The following is a 23,005-nucleotide window of genomic DNA, read 5'->3' on the forward strand; positions in this document are numbered from 1 at the left end:
ACTTGTCACCTGCAAACCGAGTGAAGGTGCTGTTGATCCCCTCATCCAGATGGTCTGTAAGGATACGACACAAAACCGGAGCCGATGCTGAGCCCTGGGGAACTGCACTGGTCACTAGCCACTATCCAGATGCAACTCCATCCATCACCACTCTCTGGTCTCAACTATCCAGCTGATTTTTTACCCAGTGAACAGTGCACCTGTCCAAGGCAAGGGATGCCAGTTTCTCCAGGATAATGCTATGAGAAATGGTGTCAAAGGCTTTACTGAAGTCTAGATAGGAAACATCTGCAGCCTTTCCCTCATCCACTAAGCAGGTCACCCGATCATAAAAGGAGATCAGGTCAGTCAAGCAGGACCTGTCCTTCAAAAATCAGTGCTGACTGGGCCTGATCTCCTGGCTGCCCTGTATGTGCCAGTCATTACACTCTAGATACCTTGTTCCATAACCTTCCCCAGCACTAAGGCTCACCAATGTCAGGCTGACAGGTCATTCTTCCCCAGATCCTCCTTCTGACCTTTCTTGTAGGTGGGCACCACACTTGCAAATCTCCAGTTATCTGAGATGCTCCTGGTTAAACTAGGATTGACCATAAGTGATGCAGAGTGGCTTGGAAAGGTATTTCATCAGCTCCCTCAGTCCTTCTCATTTGGCTCCACAGACTTTTGAGAGGCTAACTGGCATGGGAGACCACCTCCTCCTGAGTTACAGGAAATCTGTTCTGATCCCATTCCTGTTTAGCAGCTCTGAGGATATTTGCTCTCTCTTAAAGACTGAGACAAAAAAAACATAAAGTACCTCAGCCTTTTCCTCATCCTTGGTGACAGTGCTCTCCATCCACACGTCCATTAAAGGACAAAGATTTTCCTTGGGTCCCCCTTTTGTTTTTAATGTATTTGTAAAAACACCAAATAATCTTATACAACAGCGACCAGACTGAGCTCTAGCTAAGGTTTCCCCTTTCTAATTTTTTCTCTACATTACTTACCAACATCCTTGTACTCTTCCGGAGATGCCTGCCCCAGCCAACATATGAAGCAATATTAGAAAGATCTTAAGTCAAATGAAGCTGCTAAAGGACCTGGAAGACAAGTCTGATGAGGAATAGCTAAGAGAGTTGGAGTAGCTCAGCCTGGGAAAAAGCAGCCTCAGAGGAGACATTATCACTCTTTACAGTTACCTGAAAGGAATATGTAGTGAGATGGGTGTCAGTCTCATTATTCCAAATTATTCAGGACAAGCGGAAATGGCCTCAGGTTGCAGACAGGGACGTTCAGTTTAGACTCTGAATTTTTGTTTCATGGGAAGGGTTATAAAGCTCTTGAATATAGTGCTCAGGGAAGTGGTGGAGTCACCATAACCGAAAGTGTTAAAAAAATGTGTGGATATGGCATTTGATAACATGGTTTAGTAGTAAACATGGTGGTGGTGCTGGGTTGACAACTGAATGTGGAAAGACTAAAGGTATTCTTCAATCTTGGCAATTCTATGAAATAGTTGATACATGATGGCTTACCAAGATCTAAATAAAGTTACATGAAAACATAAATTGCTTTACAAAGAATAACACCACATGATTCTTTAATTATCATTTTAATTTATGAGTTAAGAACAAGTCTAACGTGACATAAAAACGCTAAAGGAATAAATTACCTGAATACTTGCAATGTTTAGATGTAAAACCTAGTCACAGATACAGAAGGGCAAATATAAAGCAGATCCCACATCAAAAAACTCATCTTATGAGTTTATCTAATTTAAATGCTTTCTACATTTCAAGTAAAAGACATATTTGGGAACATGAAAGGATAAAAATTCAGTTAATTTCCAAAACCCTCATGAATCACCAATTCAAGACACGAGAGTATGTCCTTCTGCCACAAGGTTTCACAGTACTCTGTGGTCTAACAGGTCAGGATTGGGAAAATTAAGTTGTCATAGACTCATATTACTTTCTTGTTAGTACCCGCTTATCTGTTTAATCTCACCTAGTCAGAATCGTGTGTGACCACTAGAGGGAAATAGCGAAAAGGAAACAGACACGGCTGGAGGTTACTAATGGTCAAAGACCAACAGTAACCCTTACCCTGTTCCTGCTCCAGTCCCTGGGCACAGAAACCTCCTTTTCCTGGTAGACAATTAAAACCAGAGCAGTTTTACCTTTAGCCTTTATAATTACATTTGAGACACATTTCTTAGTGAGGATAAAGTTTTCCACACAGCATGCAAGTATCAACAATGACATTTAGTGCTGAATGGATGACAGTGAATTAGAAATTGTAATAGAGATTAAAGAAATTATTCTGAAACCAGACTTCTCAGCCAGTTCAAAACAGTAAACCAACTCATTTTCAGTTAAGATTGCTCAAATCAATCTCACAAATGTTCTGGCTCAGAATTTTTACAACTTCATCTGACAAGAAGTAGCTTTAAAAAAAGTTTAATACTCGATACAGAGAAAATTTAGCATGTGTGTCTCAAGCACCATGTCCAAGTAGAAGACTTGTCTTTACATTCGTCTCCTCCGTTATTATTCTGCAAACACACAGCTCATCATCAAAAATACTTTTATAAACCAGCCCAGATGAATAGGCATAGGATTTCTTCATATACAGGTTGAAGTAGGCCACCACATTAAGTAAGCCCTCATCAAACTAGTTTTCCCTGTATGTACACTTATTTTGGTAAGCATCAGAAGAAACAAAGTTTTAGTTAAAGCCATTTAATGTCATGACGTAATGATACAGACATCTAAAATAAGTTATCTATTCATAACACTTAAGTTTATACAGGCTTATTTGTAAGGAGTTTGTAGAACTGTTTTATCAAATGCAACTTTCACAAAACTCATCTTTGAAAATTAAAATATTAACTGATATTACACACAATATTAACAAACATGTCAGTAAACACATTAAACACACTTGCCAATACAAAAACAAACCTCCACACTATCATTGTTCATTGATGTAAAAAGAAACAGACTGCTTTTATTTGCTGAAAGCAAACACCCTCGGTGTAATAGCAAAAACAACTTCAAGCACAGCACAGGTCTCTACAATAAACTGACCTACCCTGCCCTTGAAGGAAAATCTGGAAACTGTTTGCAAAACAGCTCACAAAAGGCTGCTTCCAGTACATTAGATGAAAGCATATCAAAGGATCTAGGCCCTAAAGTGTTCAGGACTTTGAAGGCAAATGTTATCACGAGTTCTACACAGAACTGTAATACTGTTAGTCCTTATTAGGCTGTGCACTAAGCTTTGGGACACCATTTTGGTCTTACTTTGCTTTCCAGAGGCGTAAAAAGTATAAACAAGATAAAGGGTGCCAGTACAGAGATGGTACCAATAAAAAAACCACCAACACCTCCCCATGATAAGCATTAGCTTGAGAATAGTATAATAAACAAGCAGTTTAGTGCCTATTTTAATTTAAGTCTTCTACAGTAAGTAAATTACCTGATTTCATGTCAGCATGTCTGTTTTGTACAAGCTGTAGACCTTTCTGTGAGAACTTGTGCCTTAATTGCACACTGTACTATGAAAAACCTAGGCAACTGCAGAAATACATTCAGTATGCACGTAGTCAATTATTTTGCAGACTCATATTTTCTACCTACTGCAGAAGTCCAAGCCCATTGGTTCCCTCACAGAAATGTATCCCTGAATAATTCATCGTGAGAAAGTTACACGTGTTAAGAACTGACAAACTGAAACTGATGCTATTGCCTGCAGAGATCCCAGTGTGCATATGGGGGTGTGACATTAAGACTTCAGGAGAATGGCCATATTCTTACTGTTGACTGCAACACACTAAAAGCTGACTTAACTCCCTTATGTAGTGAGGGGAGGGAAACTCCCACCTGATGGTAGGTAAGGTGTGGTTTCCTGACTATTCTGCATGGAAGTGACAAAATGCATATTCTGTTACCAGATCTTCATATTCTGACAGATCTGCTTATAGGCCAGTTCAGGCACTGAGAAAGCAGTAGCCATAAAAATTATGAAAGTGAAGCTTTTGTATCTACATCCAAAAGAACTCCACACTCAAATCTGCTTCACAGTTGAGAACACTAAAGAAAAACAGGAGATTTACTGTGGAACACAGGGCTCTTATGTAAATAAATCAACAAGGAGGGCAGAGAACTTTTCCACTCAAATGTAAGACAAGTTTTTCTCCTAAATGCTGCCTCAGATTCACATACTTCAGACTTTCTTCCCATAGGACCAAATTTAAAATGGAGTATGATTTTTACTCCAGGTTCTGTCTACTCAGGTGAATATCCAAGAAAGACTATGTATGACTAGTACTGACAGCTGAACACTCTCCATCTTGTTGCTGGGTCTAGCCAGCATGATGGCCTCTTCTAAAGAATTAAAACACAAACCAGTCCAGTAACTCTCTGAAGATCAATTAGATATACCTGCACAAACCTTAAGTCCTACATATTTTGATTAGATTATGGGAGCAATAGTGTAGGTAACTGTTATCTTTGCCCTTTCTTTGTACTTTGCAAAATTAGCAGGCTTACCTAACAGATTTCCTCAAACCCACTAAATATCAATAAGCACATGAATTATATATTTTCTGCTTAACCTTATCTGTCTCCAAATGTGCTTATCCTAACATATTAGGAGACAGGTAGAAACAAGAATGAAAATAAGTAGATGCTGCACTTTTTGAACTGCACAAGAATAAAGCAAAACTTGAAGGAGACAAAATTTAATCAGACCTTTTATTTACATCAGAAAATCTGAGAACCAGCAAATTGAGGCAAAAACCCCTTCATCTTGTTTAAAAAAAAAACTGTTTCAAGATAGAAGAATTCTTTTGCTGGCAAGCAGAAAATATAACACATGCAAGGAAGAGTTAACTGCTATGTAAGGAGTGTGCTTTTTACTGTAGAATCAGAGTGACCAGGATGCAAGATCTCTAGTAAGACCTCCTGCTCCAGAGCATGTCCAATTACACACTTAGGCCTACACTCAACAAGGATGCATTTTTCAGAGAATTATAAATTCTATTTTCAAAGCCAAAGCAATTGTTACGAAACATAACCAGAACATACAGGCAAAGAAAGACTGGGTTGGTCAAAGTGAAACAATCTGCTTTGTTTATAATTAATCAAGTGTGTTGGGCTGGAATGGACAAAGCTTTAGTCCAGCTCTAAACAGTACTAACTGTAACTACTTATTAATAAAGCTGCAACTTAACAGCTACTGTTCGATCATGGGCCCAAGAATGGCAAAGGGTGCCAAGACAGACAAAGAACTATTGTTTTCAGTCCTGAAAGGAAAGTTTCAACAATTTGGAAGTGACAACATTCAGGTTTGCTACAGCAAACATGATTGTGTAGTCAACTGAAACTGCTGATTCACTGGCATTCCCCTAGACTTCTTTCAGGAAACACACAATTTTCAACAGTAAGTGCACTTAGCAAATTTAGCAACATCAAATGACATGCACTATCATATGTATTATGATAGAGTTCCTGCTGATATCAGTGCTAAAATAATGTACAAGACATACCCAAGCTTATTTTCCCTCATTAAAATTTAATTAATATCTAATTCAATTTTAAAGAAGGAACGCTGTTATTAACAGCAAAAGAATAATAACTTGAATAATCTAACCTTTCCCTGAAAGTGTAGCCTCTTCCAAAATTGACAAGTTTCAGTCAGTGTACATTGACTGTACACCAGGGCAAGTAATTCTTCTCAGCTGAGCATCCTCAAGTGTATTTGTTTGACTAAACAAGCAATTTTACCACCATACACAAATCCTCACAAATTATTCCAGATTACCAAGGGGGTAGAAACACAGACACCTTTCTCTATTTGACCCTCCATTCCCCCAGTTTTCTGATGCCTATATTCATACCAAGCAATACAGTATATTTGAACAGTAGCAGTTAAATATTAAACCCCTTCCTTCTCACCTACTATTTAAAGCTCAAGAGCACAACTTTTTCCTCTGCAGTCAGACTATACATTGACAACATTAAAATAAAAGGAAATGCATATTTTCATACTTGATCTGTTTTCAGAGGAAAAAAAAAGGATCTTTTTGCTGACCTACAGTGCAGATTATAGTGGAATAATTACCTTAAGAGTTTCTTATAAATAGCAATTAAATGAGCAGGTGCCCCAAACAATGATGTGCTTCCAAAAGAATTCCACCAGCTCTTTACAGTCACATTGGGTTCTGGAGTTACTCTCCTTTTCAGGAGTTTCACAGGATAGCAGGGTGTGTGTGCGTCTCAAAAGAGGCAAAAAGATATCTCTGTTCAATGTTACTATGTCTCATCAGCACTTGTGCACTCCACCCACGCGGTTGAGCACTCCTCCCCTACAGCAGGGAGATTAACTATGATCTATTAATATCACCTCATTGAGTTTCACTGTAATGAAAGCTCACTGAAGAAGCCACCTCCTAAAAAGTTCTTTCAGACAGCAAAGACCACCTTTGGTCTCTGAGGCATACTGAGGCACCCAAGACCTTTCTATTAAGCTGTTAATGCACAGTATTTTTTTTTAGGTGATGAGTAATAATTCTGAGTGAGCAGCATACAGTATTTGGCAAGTGCCAACTTTCAACCGTTTAACCACTCACTGCTTTTACATTGCAGCTCTCTACTTTCTGTTCTTGATACCAAGAGTTTATCCTAACCTTAAGGGGTATTTATAACCGAAATCAAACTAGACATAGGTCTTTTCAATGCACAATACTATTTTCATGGAGACCTTGTAGAACATGCTACCACTCTGCCACGGAAAACTCAGGACTCCTAGAGATAACTGCATGTCATTCTCCTGGTGACAAACCTTGATGTTTCCCCTATTTCTATTAAATGAAAGCATACACTACCAAAATGCTCTACCATAGTTTTACAAAGTGAATTAATAACATTTCTGAGTTTACTACTGGAATCCCACTTGTTTATAGCAGTGAGTCTGGCTATTCACTGCATGACAACCACAAGTTGACTCTTCTAGATTTCTGGTCATCTCAAGACCGAGCATTACTCTTGAGACTGAGTTTACTTCAGCCATGTACATCATTCTTTATTAAACAGCACTACAAAAATATTAGCTGATGTACTCAACAGCTTCGTGGAGCAATATTGTCACAAGTCTTTCACATTATTGGATACTGAGTTAGCACTTTTGCAAGTGTTTTCTTTCACACAGTATTACACCCAAAAGGCAACGCCCTTCTAATTTGCAATTTGAACATTTTTGCAGGCATCCATTAGCTATTCCAAGAACAATGGCTCACCAGTGATCAAAAATTTACTTTAACCTTTCTGTGCATTTGAATCTTGAATCAATTACTACATTTAGGTAATCTGAGGGAAAGATAGGAGTAAGCGATCTCAAGTAAGTTCACTACCTTGGGGGCAGGGACATGGGAGGAGATCTCAAGACCTCTCCTTAAGACTGTTGAAGATCACCTAGCTCTGAGTAGAGAGAGGAGAGAACACTTTTTAATTAGGAACATAGAGGTGATCACAGCTTTCATGGACACAAAGATTTAAAATTATCTTAAGTGTACATGTATGTACAGCTTCAGATTCAGACAAGCCACTTCCAACAGAGTAACAAGCAAGCTCAGTTGTGAATTGAGATAGGTTAGATTACTTAGCACTTTTTCATGTGGACAGTCCCCGTACTTTAGAAAGTACTACAAGATGCACAACTACTTGAGAAACTGAAGCCAACCCACACAGCACAAAATTACCCAAAGCAGCTGAGATGGAAAGACTGAAGTTGACAGAAGAGCAGCACAAACTTAAGGCTTACATATGAAAAAAATGGGAGTCCAAAGTTGACTTGGTTATAAGAAATACTGTATACCTACAAGACAGGTAATGATCTGCAGATAGTTCTAGAGATGAATCAGATTTAGTGGCTTGCAAGCTGAATAAGTAAAAAAACTTGTGGTTTTGGTAGCATACAAGATCCACAAAAAAAAATTCTGTGTTCTATACAACACATAAAGGAGTCCAGTGGGAATGCTGAGCTCTATTTTGGTGCTCTTCTTGACAGAAAGATGAGGACTGAATTTGGAAGACAGCCATGCAAAGTATCAGAAAGCCGTAAAAGATATCCATATGAACAACAACTGCAGAATGGGGAACTGTTCTAACAGTAAAAGACAAGAAATGTTAAGTGTTTCAAAAATGAATGGAATAATCTCTCTAGATTTACTCTAAGACTACTTAATAAAGGAGAACTCCTATTTAATGACAATGGCAAGAAATTCCTTCGACGGCAGAAACAGGCTAAAATGATTCCACAAGCCCTTACTGTTACAACACTTCCCAACCTAGCTTATAGTGAAACATAGCACCTAGTAAGGATGACTTTAGTTCATATTAGGGGAAGAATTACAGTTAACTTTATGACTCTTCCTTCAGGATGGTGCTTCAGTTTATTTCTTTGCTGATCTCTATGCCACTCAGATATCACTGAGAAGCAAAACAAAAAAGACAGTATCCACAACTGAAGGACAAATGAACTTGAAAAGTTAGACAGGGTGCTCAGACTTGAGACAGCTACATCATTTGCATAAGTGTTTCCCACTCAAAGTTCTGGTCAAAATCCAAAAAAAGTAAGCTTATTACTGCCGAGTTCAGAAGCCTGTGCTTGAACATATTTTGTTATTTAGTTATAAGAACCAGTTTTGCAAATACTTCAAATTCAGCTTTGCTGGGAGATGTCAAATGTAAATACACAAGAACTTGACTTAGATATTTAACATCAACACATGACAGTGACAGAGATAGAAACAAAAACACATTTAAGTTCCTGCATAAGCTTGAGCAACAATTCATGACTTTTTAGTTTCAAACTAGTACAGGGTGTTTTTGTAACACCTTTAAGCGTGTCTCTGCTACTCATCAGTGACTTGCCTATACATTTCAGTCTTTTAAACAGGTAAACAGGCTTTTAAAATAGCTTTTTACAGGTTAACATAGGTATCTGAATGCTGTCCTCCAGCCTCCTTAGGCCAACTGCACTACTGCTGCAAGCCAGAGCCCCACAATGCTGCAGTGAGAGTGGGTCACTAGCTTCCAAAGCAAAACGCATTACCACAAAAACAATAAGAGTGTATGCTATGGAATCCATATCAGGGACACATAGAAATATTTAGAGTTTGCTGCATGCTGCAGAGCACCAGACAAAAGAACAAGAAAATCCAAATCAGGTTAATAGGAAACAATAGTTGACACCAAGATTACTTAAACCTGTTCCAACACTTAGGACATGGATATCAACACAGGCAAAAGGAGGTTTCATCATCACACTCCTACTTCGGTTTACTAATAAATAAAACCAAAGTTGAACAATATGTATCTACTCCCATATATCCTGTGCTTTCTTTCATCTGACTGTTGCTTCCACTTATGTCAGTCTTACTGATGAATGGGTACAGGAGGAAGTATGGCCAGAGGAATTTGTATTAATATGAAATGCCAAAAAATTAAAATATTAGGGAGTCATAGCTCTTTTCAGAACTCAGCAATACCTGCTGAGGAACAAATACTTTAAAAACCACATATGATTGAAACTCCAGGAGAGGAAGTAGAGGGAGAAATGGCAACAGACACTCTTCCTGTTGCTACCTCCTATATGATGTATCTGAAGTTACACTACTGTAAAGCTTTTATTTTAAAATAATTAACAAGACTGTATTTATAATTAACATGCCCTCACCCATATTAGAATATTTGGGTGAAACATTGCTAGAAATTGACAGTGACTAGTTGTCAATAATACAGTAAGCTGATTTTAAAAATGTATAGAGGTTGTAGTATCAAAATAGACCTCTGAATATTATTTACAGCAATTCAGTATGCACTTAAGTACAGTCTACACAAACATCTCTACTTGGTCCAACAGCTCTTCTATGGTGTGCCAGAAAATAGGAACACTACATTTAATGTATAAAACTATTTACTGATGGCAGAAGTTTATACTTCTCATTTAGTATCTATTTTAAAAGTTTGTTACAATAGTATGGGGAGTCAAAATGTTTCTGTATAATTTCTCTGCATATACTATTAATTTAAAATTATCTTACTAATTTTAGTCCAGACTGGCAATAGATTTGGAGTGATTTATTTGCATGTCTTTATTGCCATTATTGGTATACCAAATCCTTTATAGGGCAGGATTAGAGATGTATAAAAAAAGGAGGAAACTACCCTGACTTCACAGAATGTTACAGCCCTACTTAATATTGCTGAAAGCCTGCGGACAAGTTAAACATGTACTACCTTCCTGTTCTCTCCTTCTTGTTGATAATCCAAGCTCATTATTTCACTAACTGAAACTCTCATATTGGTTTCTAACCTGATTAATGGGTCAAAACTTTTTGCTCTGGCATCCACTGCTAGTAAAATATTACTGTGAGAAAGTTACCTCTATTTGCATTTTTCAATGTTTTCTTAGAACAGCTAAATAAAAATAATCTCATCGATCAATATTTACACACAGTATTCAAACAAAAGCTTGATTTCAAGTATGGTTAATGTGAAATTTCTTGAGGCATTTATAGGTTGAAGGAACAGGCAGACGCACTTGGATCTCAGTCGGAAGGTGACACATGCCAATTACAGAAAAAAAACTAGGAACTGAGAAACTCTGTGTGCTTACAATCAAATCCGAAGTGAAATTTAAGGTTTCCACTGAGTTAATATATGCATTATGCTCATGCATAGCCTCTTAGGTTCATAAGAGAAATAACACAAAGATAGAAAGCAATTCTAATTCATGAATACTGCAGTATTTTACCTGAAGTCCTTCACCCTCTTTATCCAGAAGCTGATTTGTATTATCAACAGATTTAAACAATCTGACATTAATTCAACCATTCAGAACAGGAAGAGCAGGTAGAGGGGGACTCTGTTAGCTCTGGGTAGATACTCTGAGGATTACTTGGTTATTTGGTATTAAGATGCTTCTCAAGTACACAACCTTGTGGTGCTCTGGTTTCATCCATTGGGACTTTTTGCTTTTGACTGATTTAGCAGTCATTTTAGAGCAGCAAAAGCCCACCCCTATCTCTTGTCCCCTCCACTTGGCTGCCCTTCCTGCTTCAACATCACAGTTACTGTTACTAGCAATATTTTTCAATGTGTAACATCACACTCAGTAATTTTTTCAGAACAGTACATTGACAAAGGAAAACAAAACAGGCAGATTACCGTAACAGTGAAATTAATGATTCTTAAGGCTTTATAGATAAGGTAATTGCTAGCTCTTTTTAGGTTACTTGGAAAAAAGAAACTCCATTTTATGTGGTTAACAAGAATTTTCTGAAAATTTCAGGCTGATGATGGTTTTGGGTTTTGAATTTTCTCACAACAATGTTCTGAAGTGCCCTTATTGACTGCAATCAAAATTATGCTGCCTAAAGTTTACTCTGCAGTTTTCTAAATTGACCTATTAGTTAAGATCAACAGCCAAAAAATAACCACCTCACAGCTAAATATCTCAATTCTAGATTACTTGTTTAAAAATGTATCAGTGTTAAACAAAATTATTCAATTGCTTTTATTATTACTTAGCTTCTTAAATTTGAATCTAGCAGACTGTCAAATCCAGTGTTTTGGGTTTTTCCCACCACTTAAACTACATCTGCATTTAAACAATGCAGAAATGCTATCTAAAGCATCTTACTTGGTTTGACAATTGGTATTTCAAGAAACAAGTCACAGTACACAAAGAATTGAACAAAATTAGAATTACTTAAAAGCTAAACTATCTTTGACCCCAAGGACCCCATGTCTCCTGCCTCCATTTGGGGAAAAAATGCTAAAAAAGGAGATACTGGTTTTACTCTTCTGGATGTTTCTGTATAATGCTATTCTGACTAGCTAACTCCTTCCACAGAGTCAAATCAAGAGTGAAAACAACAAAGCAGTAGCCACTCCTTCAAGGAAAGATTTTACTTAGGGAGACAGCCACTTTCATTTAAGGGGGACAAGTCCCTTCATCCCCACAAAAGGGATGCATGTCAATCAGGTCTGGAAAATAGCCACTTGATGCCTTTCACAGTCAAACTTTGAGATTCCTCTCAACGCCTCTTACTCTAGATACAAACACCGTGTACATCATCACTTCAAAATGAAGAAGAAAATTTACCTACTCTCTACAGGCCAACTTGTTGGATATCTAGATATTCTTATGAAAAAATTACCTTTTCCAGTTTGAAACAGCAAAATCAGATATTGTAAGAAGTTCAGGAAGACTTATTGCGGTTTGACAAACAAAAGATTTTGCAAATACAAGACCAAACTATCAATTTACATTGCTGAAGAGCAACAAAGTCAATAATGAAGACATTAAGAGTCTGTGTGCAGAAAATAAAAACTAAGATGGAAAAAAATGGGACAAATCTAAACTGAAACAAAATTTCTCATCAAGTATTCATTTCTAAATAAACTCTCATCAAGTTCTCAACTTGAGTGGTAGATTAACATCACAAGAAATCATTATCTTGATCTCAGGAGCTCAAGTTCATTTGCTCAAAATAAGGTTACTTATACAGATGTTTCTCTCAACAAACAGCAGTTCACTCTCCTCATTTTCTCGCAGCACTGAAGTAACAACACTTAGGCCAGCTTATCTAATATTAGGTTAGAAATTCCAAATTCCATTTTGAAACCATGGGAGAGACCTGGAGGAGGCAGTCTTTCAAATTATTATTAAGAAAAGAGTAACTTTCCAAATACATCAGCACTACAGTACTCAAGTACCATCAATGTTTTGACACCAGAGAAATGTCTGAGCAATACATCTAACGAAGCAGATGTATTTAAGTAGAAGAATGGCCTTCTGGTTACACACAAACTACTTCCTCATATGCCTCATTGATGGCTTTATAGTAGTTTTAGATATATCCCTCCTCCAGTCCAGGGCAAGGAATAAATATTTTGAGCTATACTTGAAACACTTAATGTGGTAAGGATTCAGGAACCTCAATACAAGAAATAGTACAATAATACACCCCCACAAATTCTAATGTTTTTTATGACTGAGCATAGGCTCTTTTACACTTCTCACCCATCAGCTACTCATTGGTTCTGCTAAGCATGAAGTTTTTCTATGTCTGCTTATACTCATATTCAATATAAAATTAATTTTAAATCAGTGTTCTCTTTGTCTGAAGCACAATGGAATACAGTCAAAGTTTCTGTCTATTTTTCTCTGAAGATCAACAACCTTGTGACATGCTACATTAAGTCTCACAAACACACTTTTGTTAGCAAATAGCTTAAGCAGCCTACCAGAGCTACAGACCCACTCAGTAAGCAACAAAGAACTTCAAAAACAAACAAAAAAGTATTTTATGCAGCAGTAGACTAATGTTAAGAAAACTCAGAGTTCAGTGCAGGAAATTATTTCCTTGTTCTCTTACTTTATTAAAATTATTATGTGCCATTCGAAGAACTTCTTAAACAAAAACAATTTTTACCCAGAAGGAACTTTTGCATGAGGTTTGGTAACCTGACCAGAAAGTTCCTTGAGAAAATGCCAGAGTAAGCTGACAGAAATCTGAACTTTTGAGTGCAATGAGATATTTTGCCCATCCTCCCCTACTCTCAATCAAGCTTTTGGATATAAAACTTGCATGAGCTGAAGTGAATTTAAGGATGAATGAAGAGTTACTTTAAGGTTCACTAAAGTGTTGCTCACACAAATCTGAATGAAAAATGGGATTGACTTCCAGATTCCATTTATTTTCAGATCCTTTTAAAGTTATATTAGAAAAATGTACTGTTTCTTGAATATTTTCCATACAAACCTATTTTAAAATTACATAGTTACATAGGGGTTACTAGTATAACCCCTCAATGAAAGTATAGAAACATTTGGAGACATTCTTTAAGAACCACTAATAATAATAATCAGACAAACGACTGGATTTTGACACTTCTGTGCTGTGTTTACTTTTACCAAACACCTATTTATCTAAATACAGTACTTTTCCAGAGTTTCTGGCCATAAGATTATTGTGTATTTTTCTAAAATCATTAGAAACAACAGATGCAACTCTACATCTACAACATATATCACACAAAACTCCTGCTGTATTATGAAGACAAAAAAAATATTGCACTGGAAAGATGATGTTAGTAACTCTGAGATTTCATTATATACTTACAACTTGAGTCTAAGCTATTACAAGACTGCAGTAACTTCTGCTGTTTTCCTTGTTTTGTCTTGATTATGATATTCTTGATATTTAGTTGCATAATACAAAAAGGATGTTTTTAAATAATGTATTACTTTAGCAAATTAAATGTTTTGATAGCTTATTTAGAAGTGGTGTGCCATACTATTTTCTACTCTAAGAATGAAAACAACTGCTATTTGCCTTAAATCATGTTAACACTAGAGAGTAAAAAGGAATATGAAAGAAACTGAAAAATGTCAAATACCCATGAAACTGCAAACTACACAAACTGGAAAAGCTGTAAGACTCAGAACAGTCAAGCCCAGTGTTATTACCTTAGGACAGCAAGACCTGATTGAACTGTTTCTTGTCAGTTCAGCATATACAGAAGGACTTATTACCACTTCCTACTTGTAGACATACTTTTCCTCTGTTTTTACAACATTCCAGAACATCTTTAAAAAATTAGCTGAAAAGTAATTTTATTAAAATAATGAAAAATGCTCTCATTATCCCTATCCCTATATAAATTCTAAATACTAAGAAAAAAAATAGATTATGGAAATAACCAACCCTTCATTATTCTTCTTTAGGCATAAAGGCAAAGATCTGGCACAATTTATTTATTTAAATAACTACCAAATTCTTGCAAAGCGTGGAAGTTTAAACTGTCGAAACCTAGATCAATATTAAAAGATTATTTTTTAAAGTGAAAAAACTGTATAATTAATCAGGCTTCTTTATAAAGGGAGATCACTTTTCAAATGCTAGAATTTGTACTCCTCAATATTCATTCATGATCTGAAAAGGACATTCAATAAGACAATTTAAGCTCACCAATAAAAGCTTATCAGTAACACCAGACAGACAAAGGAAAACAATCAGGTATCTCATAATAGGTGTTGAGCACTAATGCAGGTTACAAAAAAAAAAAAAAAAAAAAAAAAAAATCAGTGTTGAAAAACACATGATTTTTTTAAAAAGCAGTAGAGAGAAACAATTCCAAATTAACGCTTCAAATGGCAAACTCTAAACTACCACCAGTTAATAATCTTGTATGATGAGCTGGTGATACCAAAATGTTGTGTCTCAGAACTCAGCAACATTTAAGATGAGCCTTACAAAATGGAATAGAAAAATATCATGAAAAAAGTTGTGATGAGCAGAGTTTAAGACAGGATCTGGGTTTTTTCATGAGTCAGTCCTACAGGGCAACATGCAATGACATGGACTGCACTTCTGCTTATGCAGCTTCAGGTTAAAGTTCTGCACTTCCCCAGCTAAATCATTCATGGAACCTAGTCTAAATTTTAGCCTAGGGCTATCATGTTGTTCCATGACTACACTAAACCATACTTGAAGACCCCCAAGCCTATAAACCAGTTTTTGAAATGCCAGTTCTATGGATGTGCATTCCAGTAACTTCTTCAGTGTATCCTCATGAGAAATTTCTCTCAAATATTGCACTAAGAATAAATTGCAGTGTTGCTGTCTCAAGAACACTCCATTGTTAACCCACTGTCCTCTAAATTTTTTCATTATACTACAGGAAAGAACCCTGGCTCTGCAACTTAATTTCTTATGTTTTAATTTTACCTCCGTATCGAAATGAAGGCAAAAAGCCAAGCTATAAAGGGATGAATAGTCCAATAGAGATGATTTTTTTAGAGAACCATTATCAAAAGGCAGCACTTTAAATTTAAGAACATGCACTGTTTATTGCAAGGAATGGCCAATAAAAGGTGAAATCTCTTAATTATACATAATACCTATACAGACAATACTTCAAGAAGCTCAAGGTAAAAATCCATACCTACTTGGATATCTATTTCAATTTGTATTCCTGTAATAACCCAGATTGAGAGGGTGCATTGTGCTAGGTACAGTAGTTTAATGGTACACCTTGGGACAGTGCTGATCTTGAACCTGAAAACATAATGAAAGTTTTGCATACTTTCTACCTGACCTAAAGGGCTTGAAGGTCAGCTATTTTTAAAATTCAACTGAGTTCATTGGAAGACATACAGAACAGATCAAGAAAGCCAAACCAAAATGCAGAGTTGCCTTAAAAGACAGAGACAAAAGCCAGTAATTAGATACAGTAAAAGCGGTCAAATGAAGAAAAAGAGGAGTCTAAAACCAGAATGATAACCTAGACAATCGACTCTAAGACTAACAAGTTAACATCTAGGACAGGTAAGAAGTAATTCAATAACCAGGAAGAGGATGGACAAAACCCTGAAAACATCATTCAAACATAATTAAAAGGTTTTTTTTGTTTCAAGCTAGAGGGCTCAAGAAAGGCTCGCAGTTGTTAGCCCCCAGTAAAGTCTTATCTATGATGAGCAACTCAATTCCTTTGAAACACGTTTAACAGAGAGCTTCAGTTTTGAGGTTTCACCCGTCATAAATACTGTGAGTATTGTAATGACTGTACAGGGAAACTTAAATTCTTTGCAAACACTATGCTTGATCTAATGAGGGAATGAGAAAGGAAATTAGAAAACAGAAAATTACATACCTTGTGTTGTTCTATTGCATCTACCCATTGCTGTCTGTGGTCTGGGTCCTGAGCCCGGAGGTACCAAACACTATCATTCACGCTGATATCAAATCTGCATTCATCAAAGTCATGGGGCTGTGACAGAAGAGAGCATAAGAGTAGCTAAAATTAGCAACATGATCAATGTTACCTCACAGATTATTTTGACATTCAAACACTAATTAGAAAATCTGGTCTATATTGTCTCAAATTCATCCTAGATTCTAAATTTTGTGTTGTGTAGCTGTCTCAAATAATGAACTTATATTCTCATGACGAAATATGCTTAGTCTTCTGAAACAAAAAAGCCTGTGTAATACATTCTTATCAAATAAAATTTTCATAAATAAATTTCACACATAGCAAGTTCCATGTTTCTAAATACTTTGAAACAAATCCTTTAGCAAAATATCTACTATGCCAGAAAATATTCCTATATATACAAATTTTCATTTCAAAACAGGACAAGAACTCCATAACATTACTGCTACCAGTACTAATTTTAGATGAAATACACACATCATAGCAAAAAAATACCAGGATAGAGCCATAAAAGCAGACTATATCTAAATGACAATCCAGAGCAGGAACTTACACAAGCTGTGACATGCTCTGCCTCAACTATTTTCACTATGAATATTTCACAGATAATTGGAAGCCACATGCAATCCTTTCCCACATCTCCACTCAACTGAATCTAACTTTCAGTCTACACGCTTTAAATACTAGAAAGCTTTTACTAATGTAACAATGTAGCTGTTAAGGAAAGTATAGGGAAAAAAACAATTATCTAATCTGCCTTGTACCCTGACCCTGTCAATTCAAAGTTACTCATTACCAAACATCCAACTGAGCCCAATTATTCCCCATACCCTTCATCTTTGAAAGTCATTCTTAAAGACATGTAATACAGATGTATTACATAAAAATACATATATGAAAAGCTGAACACCTTTTTGAAATTGAATACAAAGAACAAATATACATGAAAATAATTGCAGAAGGCTAACAGGCTCCAGGATAAAGGCTTTTGACACAGTCTGAAGAACTGCAAACATTGGTACCAGATGCTGAAGACAAGTCTATGAATGTTAGGAATATTCTTTACAACACAAGGACAACTCTACCAATACATTCATCTTGCAAACTAAAACAGCAAGAATCACTCACTTAACGCTCCACGAAAGAAAACCTAGAAGTCAAGTCTCATTTGTTGTCATGCACACCATTCCGGTGTTAAGAGAGAATTTTTTTCAAAAAATTTAGAAACCAGAAGCGACTTACGCATAAAAAAAACCCCCATAAAAACCCCACCTCTCTTTTTCTGTTTTTAATATACTAAGGAAGAAAAGTATAACAGAATTCAAATTACCAAATTAAAAAAATGAGCTAGAAAAGAGTTTAACAAAAGTGCATTCAAGAGCCTAAGTGTAAGCTTAAAGCTTCATTTACTTGGTCAGGCAACAGAGTGTTCAATTTTAAAGAATTTAAACTTTCCAGAGGAAAAATCTCCAGCAAGTGTAAGAATTGAAAATGAAGTCAAACAACTATAGCTACTAATTACCTAATCATCTCAAGTTAATTAAATTCAACCAACTTTCAAAACTGGTTCTATACACTCCTTTGCCTTCACTGAATCAAAGGGGTGTAAAAAAGGACATGAAGTTGTTTGACTCTGGCTGGATGCCAGGTGCTCACCAAAGTTTTAGTAACTACCCTCCTCAGCCAGATAGGGGAGACAGAATATGGTGAAAGACCCATGAACTGAGATAAGGACACTTATCTGTGAGATCACTCACGAGTTACTGCCGCAGGTGAAACAGATCTGATTCAGGGAAAATAGTTATAATTTATTACCAGTCAAATCAGAGTAGGATAATAAAAAAGTTAAAAGCACCCCACTCCTCCTTACCAGGCTCAACTTCACTACCTATTTCCTCTACTTCATCCCTCCAAGCATTGCAGGGCAACAGGGAATGGGAGTTGCAGTCAGTCCAAACACTTTCTGTCACTCCTTCCTCATGCTCTTTCCCTGTTCAGCAGAAGAACTTTCTCATGGGACAGAGACCTCTGTGATCTTCAACACGGGTCCTTCTCAAGGGCTGCAGCTGTTCCTTAACTGCTCCAGTATGGGTCATTTCCACAGTGCAGTCCTTCAGACACAGCCTGCTCCAGCATGGGTCTCCCAGGGGGCCACAAGTCCGGCTAGGAAGCTGCTCCAGCTTGGGTTTCCCACATCCCATGGATGCTCAGCAGTGCAGGAAGACAATCTGATTTACCATGGTCTCCCCTAGAGGCTGCAGGGGAATCTATGCTCCAACACTTGACCATATGTTCCCCTTCATTCCTCACGGACCTCTGTGTTTGCAGAGCTGTTGCTCTCAAATATTCTCAGCCCTCTCTCCCAATCCATGCTGAACAGCAGTTTTCACACTTTCTTAGGTATGTTATCACAGAGGCAATATAACATTATCTCTGATTAACTCAGTTTTGGCCATCAGGTCCATCTTGGATCCAGACAGAGCAGGGTCTGTGAGATATGGTGGCAACTTCTGCATTTGCACACAAAAGCCACATGTGTAGCCCCCACACTACCAAAACATGCCACATAGATAAAATGCAGGACAATACAAGTCTTCGAGTCTAGGTCCCTCTTCTTCAAGCTGCATTTTCTGTTATCATTATTACTATATTGGTAAATGAAGTTCATCTGCTTTAGAATAGCAAACTTGCCAAGGCAATGTGTCATGCTTATATGCTTGCTCCCAGCCACTCCTCTGACGGGAACTCACAGTCATGTGATGGGGGACATATGCCTACAACAACCAGGGGTGTTCCAAAAAATCACTCAAACAGAATGTCTAGAAAGATTAGCTATTAAGATTTTTCCTGACATGACAGCATTCCTCAGCTTCATCTCTCATTGCTGAAGTCTTCTGGGAAGATTTACAAGCAATTACATTGCATTGAATAGAAAGACTTGCCAAAATTAATCAAAAGCCTGCAGCACCACTGATCCCACAGTTCCATACGGTGCACTTACTTCAGTTCACCATCATCCCTGATTTCCCCTTAATCTCATTCTAAACTAAGTGTCATTAATGTAACTTAAGACTATCACCTCTTTGTTTCAAAGACAGGCTTTTGTAACTCCCCTTCTTTCCAGAACAGCTTCTAACATATTTAAAATTCATGCCTTTTTGCTAAGACACAGAAAGATGTTTTCTCTGAGGTCTAGAGAAAACTTTAAACACGTTTCTCCACCATATACTGCATACACACAACTGCATTACACATAGTTAAGAGACTAAGCCATATATATGTATCTATATATATATATATATAGCTATATACACACAAACTCATACACACACATATATATTTAATATGTTTTTATAAAATTTACCAGCCCAATCCAGTCCAACTCTGCTCTGCACTGGGACGGCCTCACCTTGAGGACTGTGTACACTTTAAAACACGGAAATATAAGAAAGAGATAAAGCTATTAGAGAGCACCCAAAGGAGAGCCACGAAGACTGTGAAGGGTCTGGATGTGAAGCCTTATGAAGAGAGGCTGAGGATACTCAGTTTGTTCTGTCTGGAGGAGACAGAGGGGAAACCTCACTGTGGTCTTCAACATCCTTACAAGAAGCAGTGGGGCAGGCACTGATCACTTCACTCTCGTGACCATTGATAGGACCTGAGAAAGTGGCATGAACCTGAATCAGGGGAGGTTTAGGCTGGATATGGAGAGTAAGTTTTTCACCCATAGAGTCGCTGAGCACTGGAAAAGGCTCCCCAGGGAAGTGGTCACAGCAACAAGCCTGACAGAGTTCAGGAAGTGTTTGGACGATGCTCTCAGGCACATTGTGGGACTTCTGAGGCTCTCCTGAACAGAACCAGGAGTTGGACTCAGTAACCCTGATGCATCCCTTCCAACTCAGCGCATTCTGTGATTCTATAAATCAGGTTTAGAGTTATACTCAGCTCACCATGCAGTTCCATGTTACAAAAAAAAAAAAAAAAAAGGAGCTTATCAGGTGATCCTGATAAATCAAGTTGCTTAAAGAAAAGAAATAACCACTAATGAGGATAAATATGCTTCAAAAGAAGCTAGGCAGATGATACATGATTTGCTGTTTACCTATTGTCCTCCAGTATGCATTAATTGCCTATTTTCCATATTTTTGGAAACTGAAATAATTGTTTATTATCCTTCTCCTTTCATTTTTTAAAACATGCTTCACTGGAAGAACCTTGAATTAACTGAATAAAAAAGACATAAATCACCTGAATCACATGATATGTTCTTTTCTTAACACAGAACAAATCAGGTTGTTGTCAATTAACCCCCTTCCCCATCAGTACAGAGTTTACATTTCATTTCACTGATAACTTGACAGACTTCGGTATGTAACTTTTTGGAAGCATCTGCTACATTCTTCTCCCCTCAAGCTACAGACAAACTTCCTTGGTTTACCTCTGGCTATAAGTGTTTTTATTGTTTTCTTTAGCTGCATCTAGCAAGAAGCATTGTTATTCAAAACTTCTCAGATCTGTCCCTTATTCTTCTAAAATTCTCATCAGACTAGTTTGACTCCTTCATGCTTCCTGGAAGTTTTACAGTTCTCTTCATTTTTTTCCTGTAGACTGCAATTCATTTCATTTAGATCTCATCTCTATTTGAGGTTTGCTGTTTCTAGCCTAGAGTTGCCTTTCCGCTTTACACTCACAAGCTGTTGTAAAATGGTACAGTTCTTAGCCAGTCACATGACATGACCTTGGAGGATAAATAGGGATTTTCATCTGTAACAAGCTAAGGACGTGCTAAGGCCAGGATATGTCCTAATGACCTTCCACAACCAAGATAAGGCAAGACACAGCAATGTTTTAGTTATGCAGGGAAGCAGGTAGCCAAGCAGGAGCTCACTATCTATCCTCAGGATTTAAAGCACGTTAGAGAACTTCAGCTGCTTTTTCCCAGCCCATAGCAGTCTCAAGCAACATACCTAAATAGAAAGGACACTGAGGAATAAAACCCAGATCAAGACACTTTGAATGGGGGAACCTGAAAACATTTACAGCATTTTCAAAGCAGAGTTGCACAGACTTAAGTGTCTGAGGCAGAGGTAACTTCAGTGTACGCCAAAGGCTCCTTTGAGAGCCCAGATTAAAAAAAAAAAAAAAAACCAACAAAGCCAACAAAAAATCCCCACAGCTAAACCATAATTCCATTCAATAACATGCTGCAAGAAATAGGCCTCCACCATCCAGAAACAGTCTTTCTGTACGACTCCTAAGCTTTTTTCCCAAAGCACCTGCAGAGAATCCTGCAGAAACAAAGGCAATTCCAAGTATTCAAGCATCCTAGATCTTTTCAAAACCAATGGATACTAGCTCTTAAATTCTAAGCATTTCTAAGCAAGAACAGTTTACATGAATAAACACTCACTTGGCTACAGTTACTGAGGAAGTCTGCAGCCAACTCAGGTCTCATGAGTCATAGCTGATTGCATAGCCACAAAATCCTTCCTGCTATACAGCTGTCAAGCATGAGGTATTCGTAAAGAAGCTTCAGACCAGTGTCTGCTTGAAAAATACTGGTTCAGGTGCTTAAGGCAAATCACACAGGAAAGATTAAGTGTTTTTATATACTTTATAACCATCAGGAGTAAGTAATCCATGTGAGGAAAAAAAACCCAAAACAAAACCATGAATGAAGGAACTTCTGCATGATCTCTCTCACTACTCCAAACTGCGTTAATGGCATTTTGTCCTTTACTTACATAGGAAAGCCAAGGTGGTTCACAGCAGATATAATTCAAGTCTGTATATTACAATTATTAAACTGTGCTTCAGTCACTCTTCTCATTGCAGAACTAGAACTTCTCTAAGCTGAAATTATTTTAAAATTTTAAAGGTTTTTCATACTAAGAAAATCCTCAGCTGTGAAGTAGGACACAAACAATAGAAGCCTACAGAAAATGAAAACTACAATTTCTTAGATCTCAGACATGAATGCCACTAGCATAAATTCAACAGAGGCTGTTATCTAGCTAAAACATGAAATCTGATGGTCCTCCTTTGCTTCTCTTAGGGCAACTCTGGGTGGGTTTGAGTATGGTGTCAATCAGAAGTTACTTAACTGAAAGTTAAGAAAAATTCAAGTTTTGGTAATTAAGCTTCAGTTTTTCTTATTTAAAAGATGGCCTACACATATATGTCTTATATCAGAGTACCTAAAGCTATTAAAAATGCTAATACTCAGCTCA

The 23,005-nt window shown here is 37.1% G+C and overlaps 1 protein-coding gene across 2 annotated transcripts in view; it reads right to left on the bottom strand.

The window, feature by feature from the left end:
* CERT1 (ceramide transporter 1) overlaps window positions 1-23,005 on the bottom strand; it is a 74,470-nt gene that overhangs the window by 35,985 nt on the left and 15,480 nt on the right. For both annotated transcript variants that reach the window (XM_056513359.1, XM_056513357.1), the window contains exon 3: window positions 16,713-16,829. In XM_056513359.1, coding sequence (XP_056369334.1) covers window positions 16,713-16,829 — 117 coding nt within the window. The remainder of the gene's footprint in view (window positions 1-16,712; window positions 16,830-23,005) is intronic.

The sequence above is a fragment of the Oenanthe melanoleuca genome, chromosome Z, assembly GCF_029582105.1.
Source record: "Oenanthe melanoleuca isolate GR-GAL-2019-014 chromosome Z, OMel1.0, whole genome shotgun sequence".
NCBI classification, from domain to species: domain Eukaryota; kingdom Metazoa; phylum Chordata; class Aves; order Passeriformes; family Muscicapidae; genus Oenanthe; species Oenanthe melanoleuca.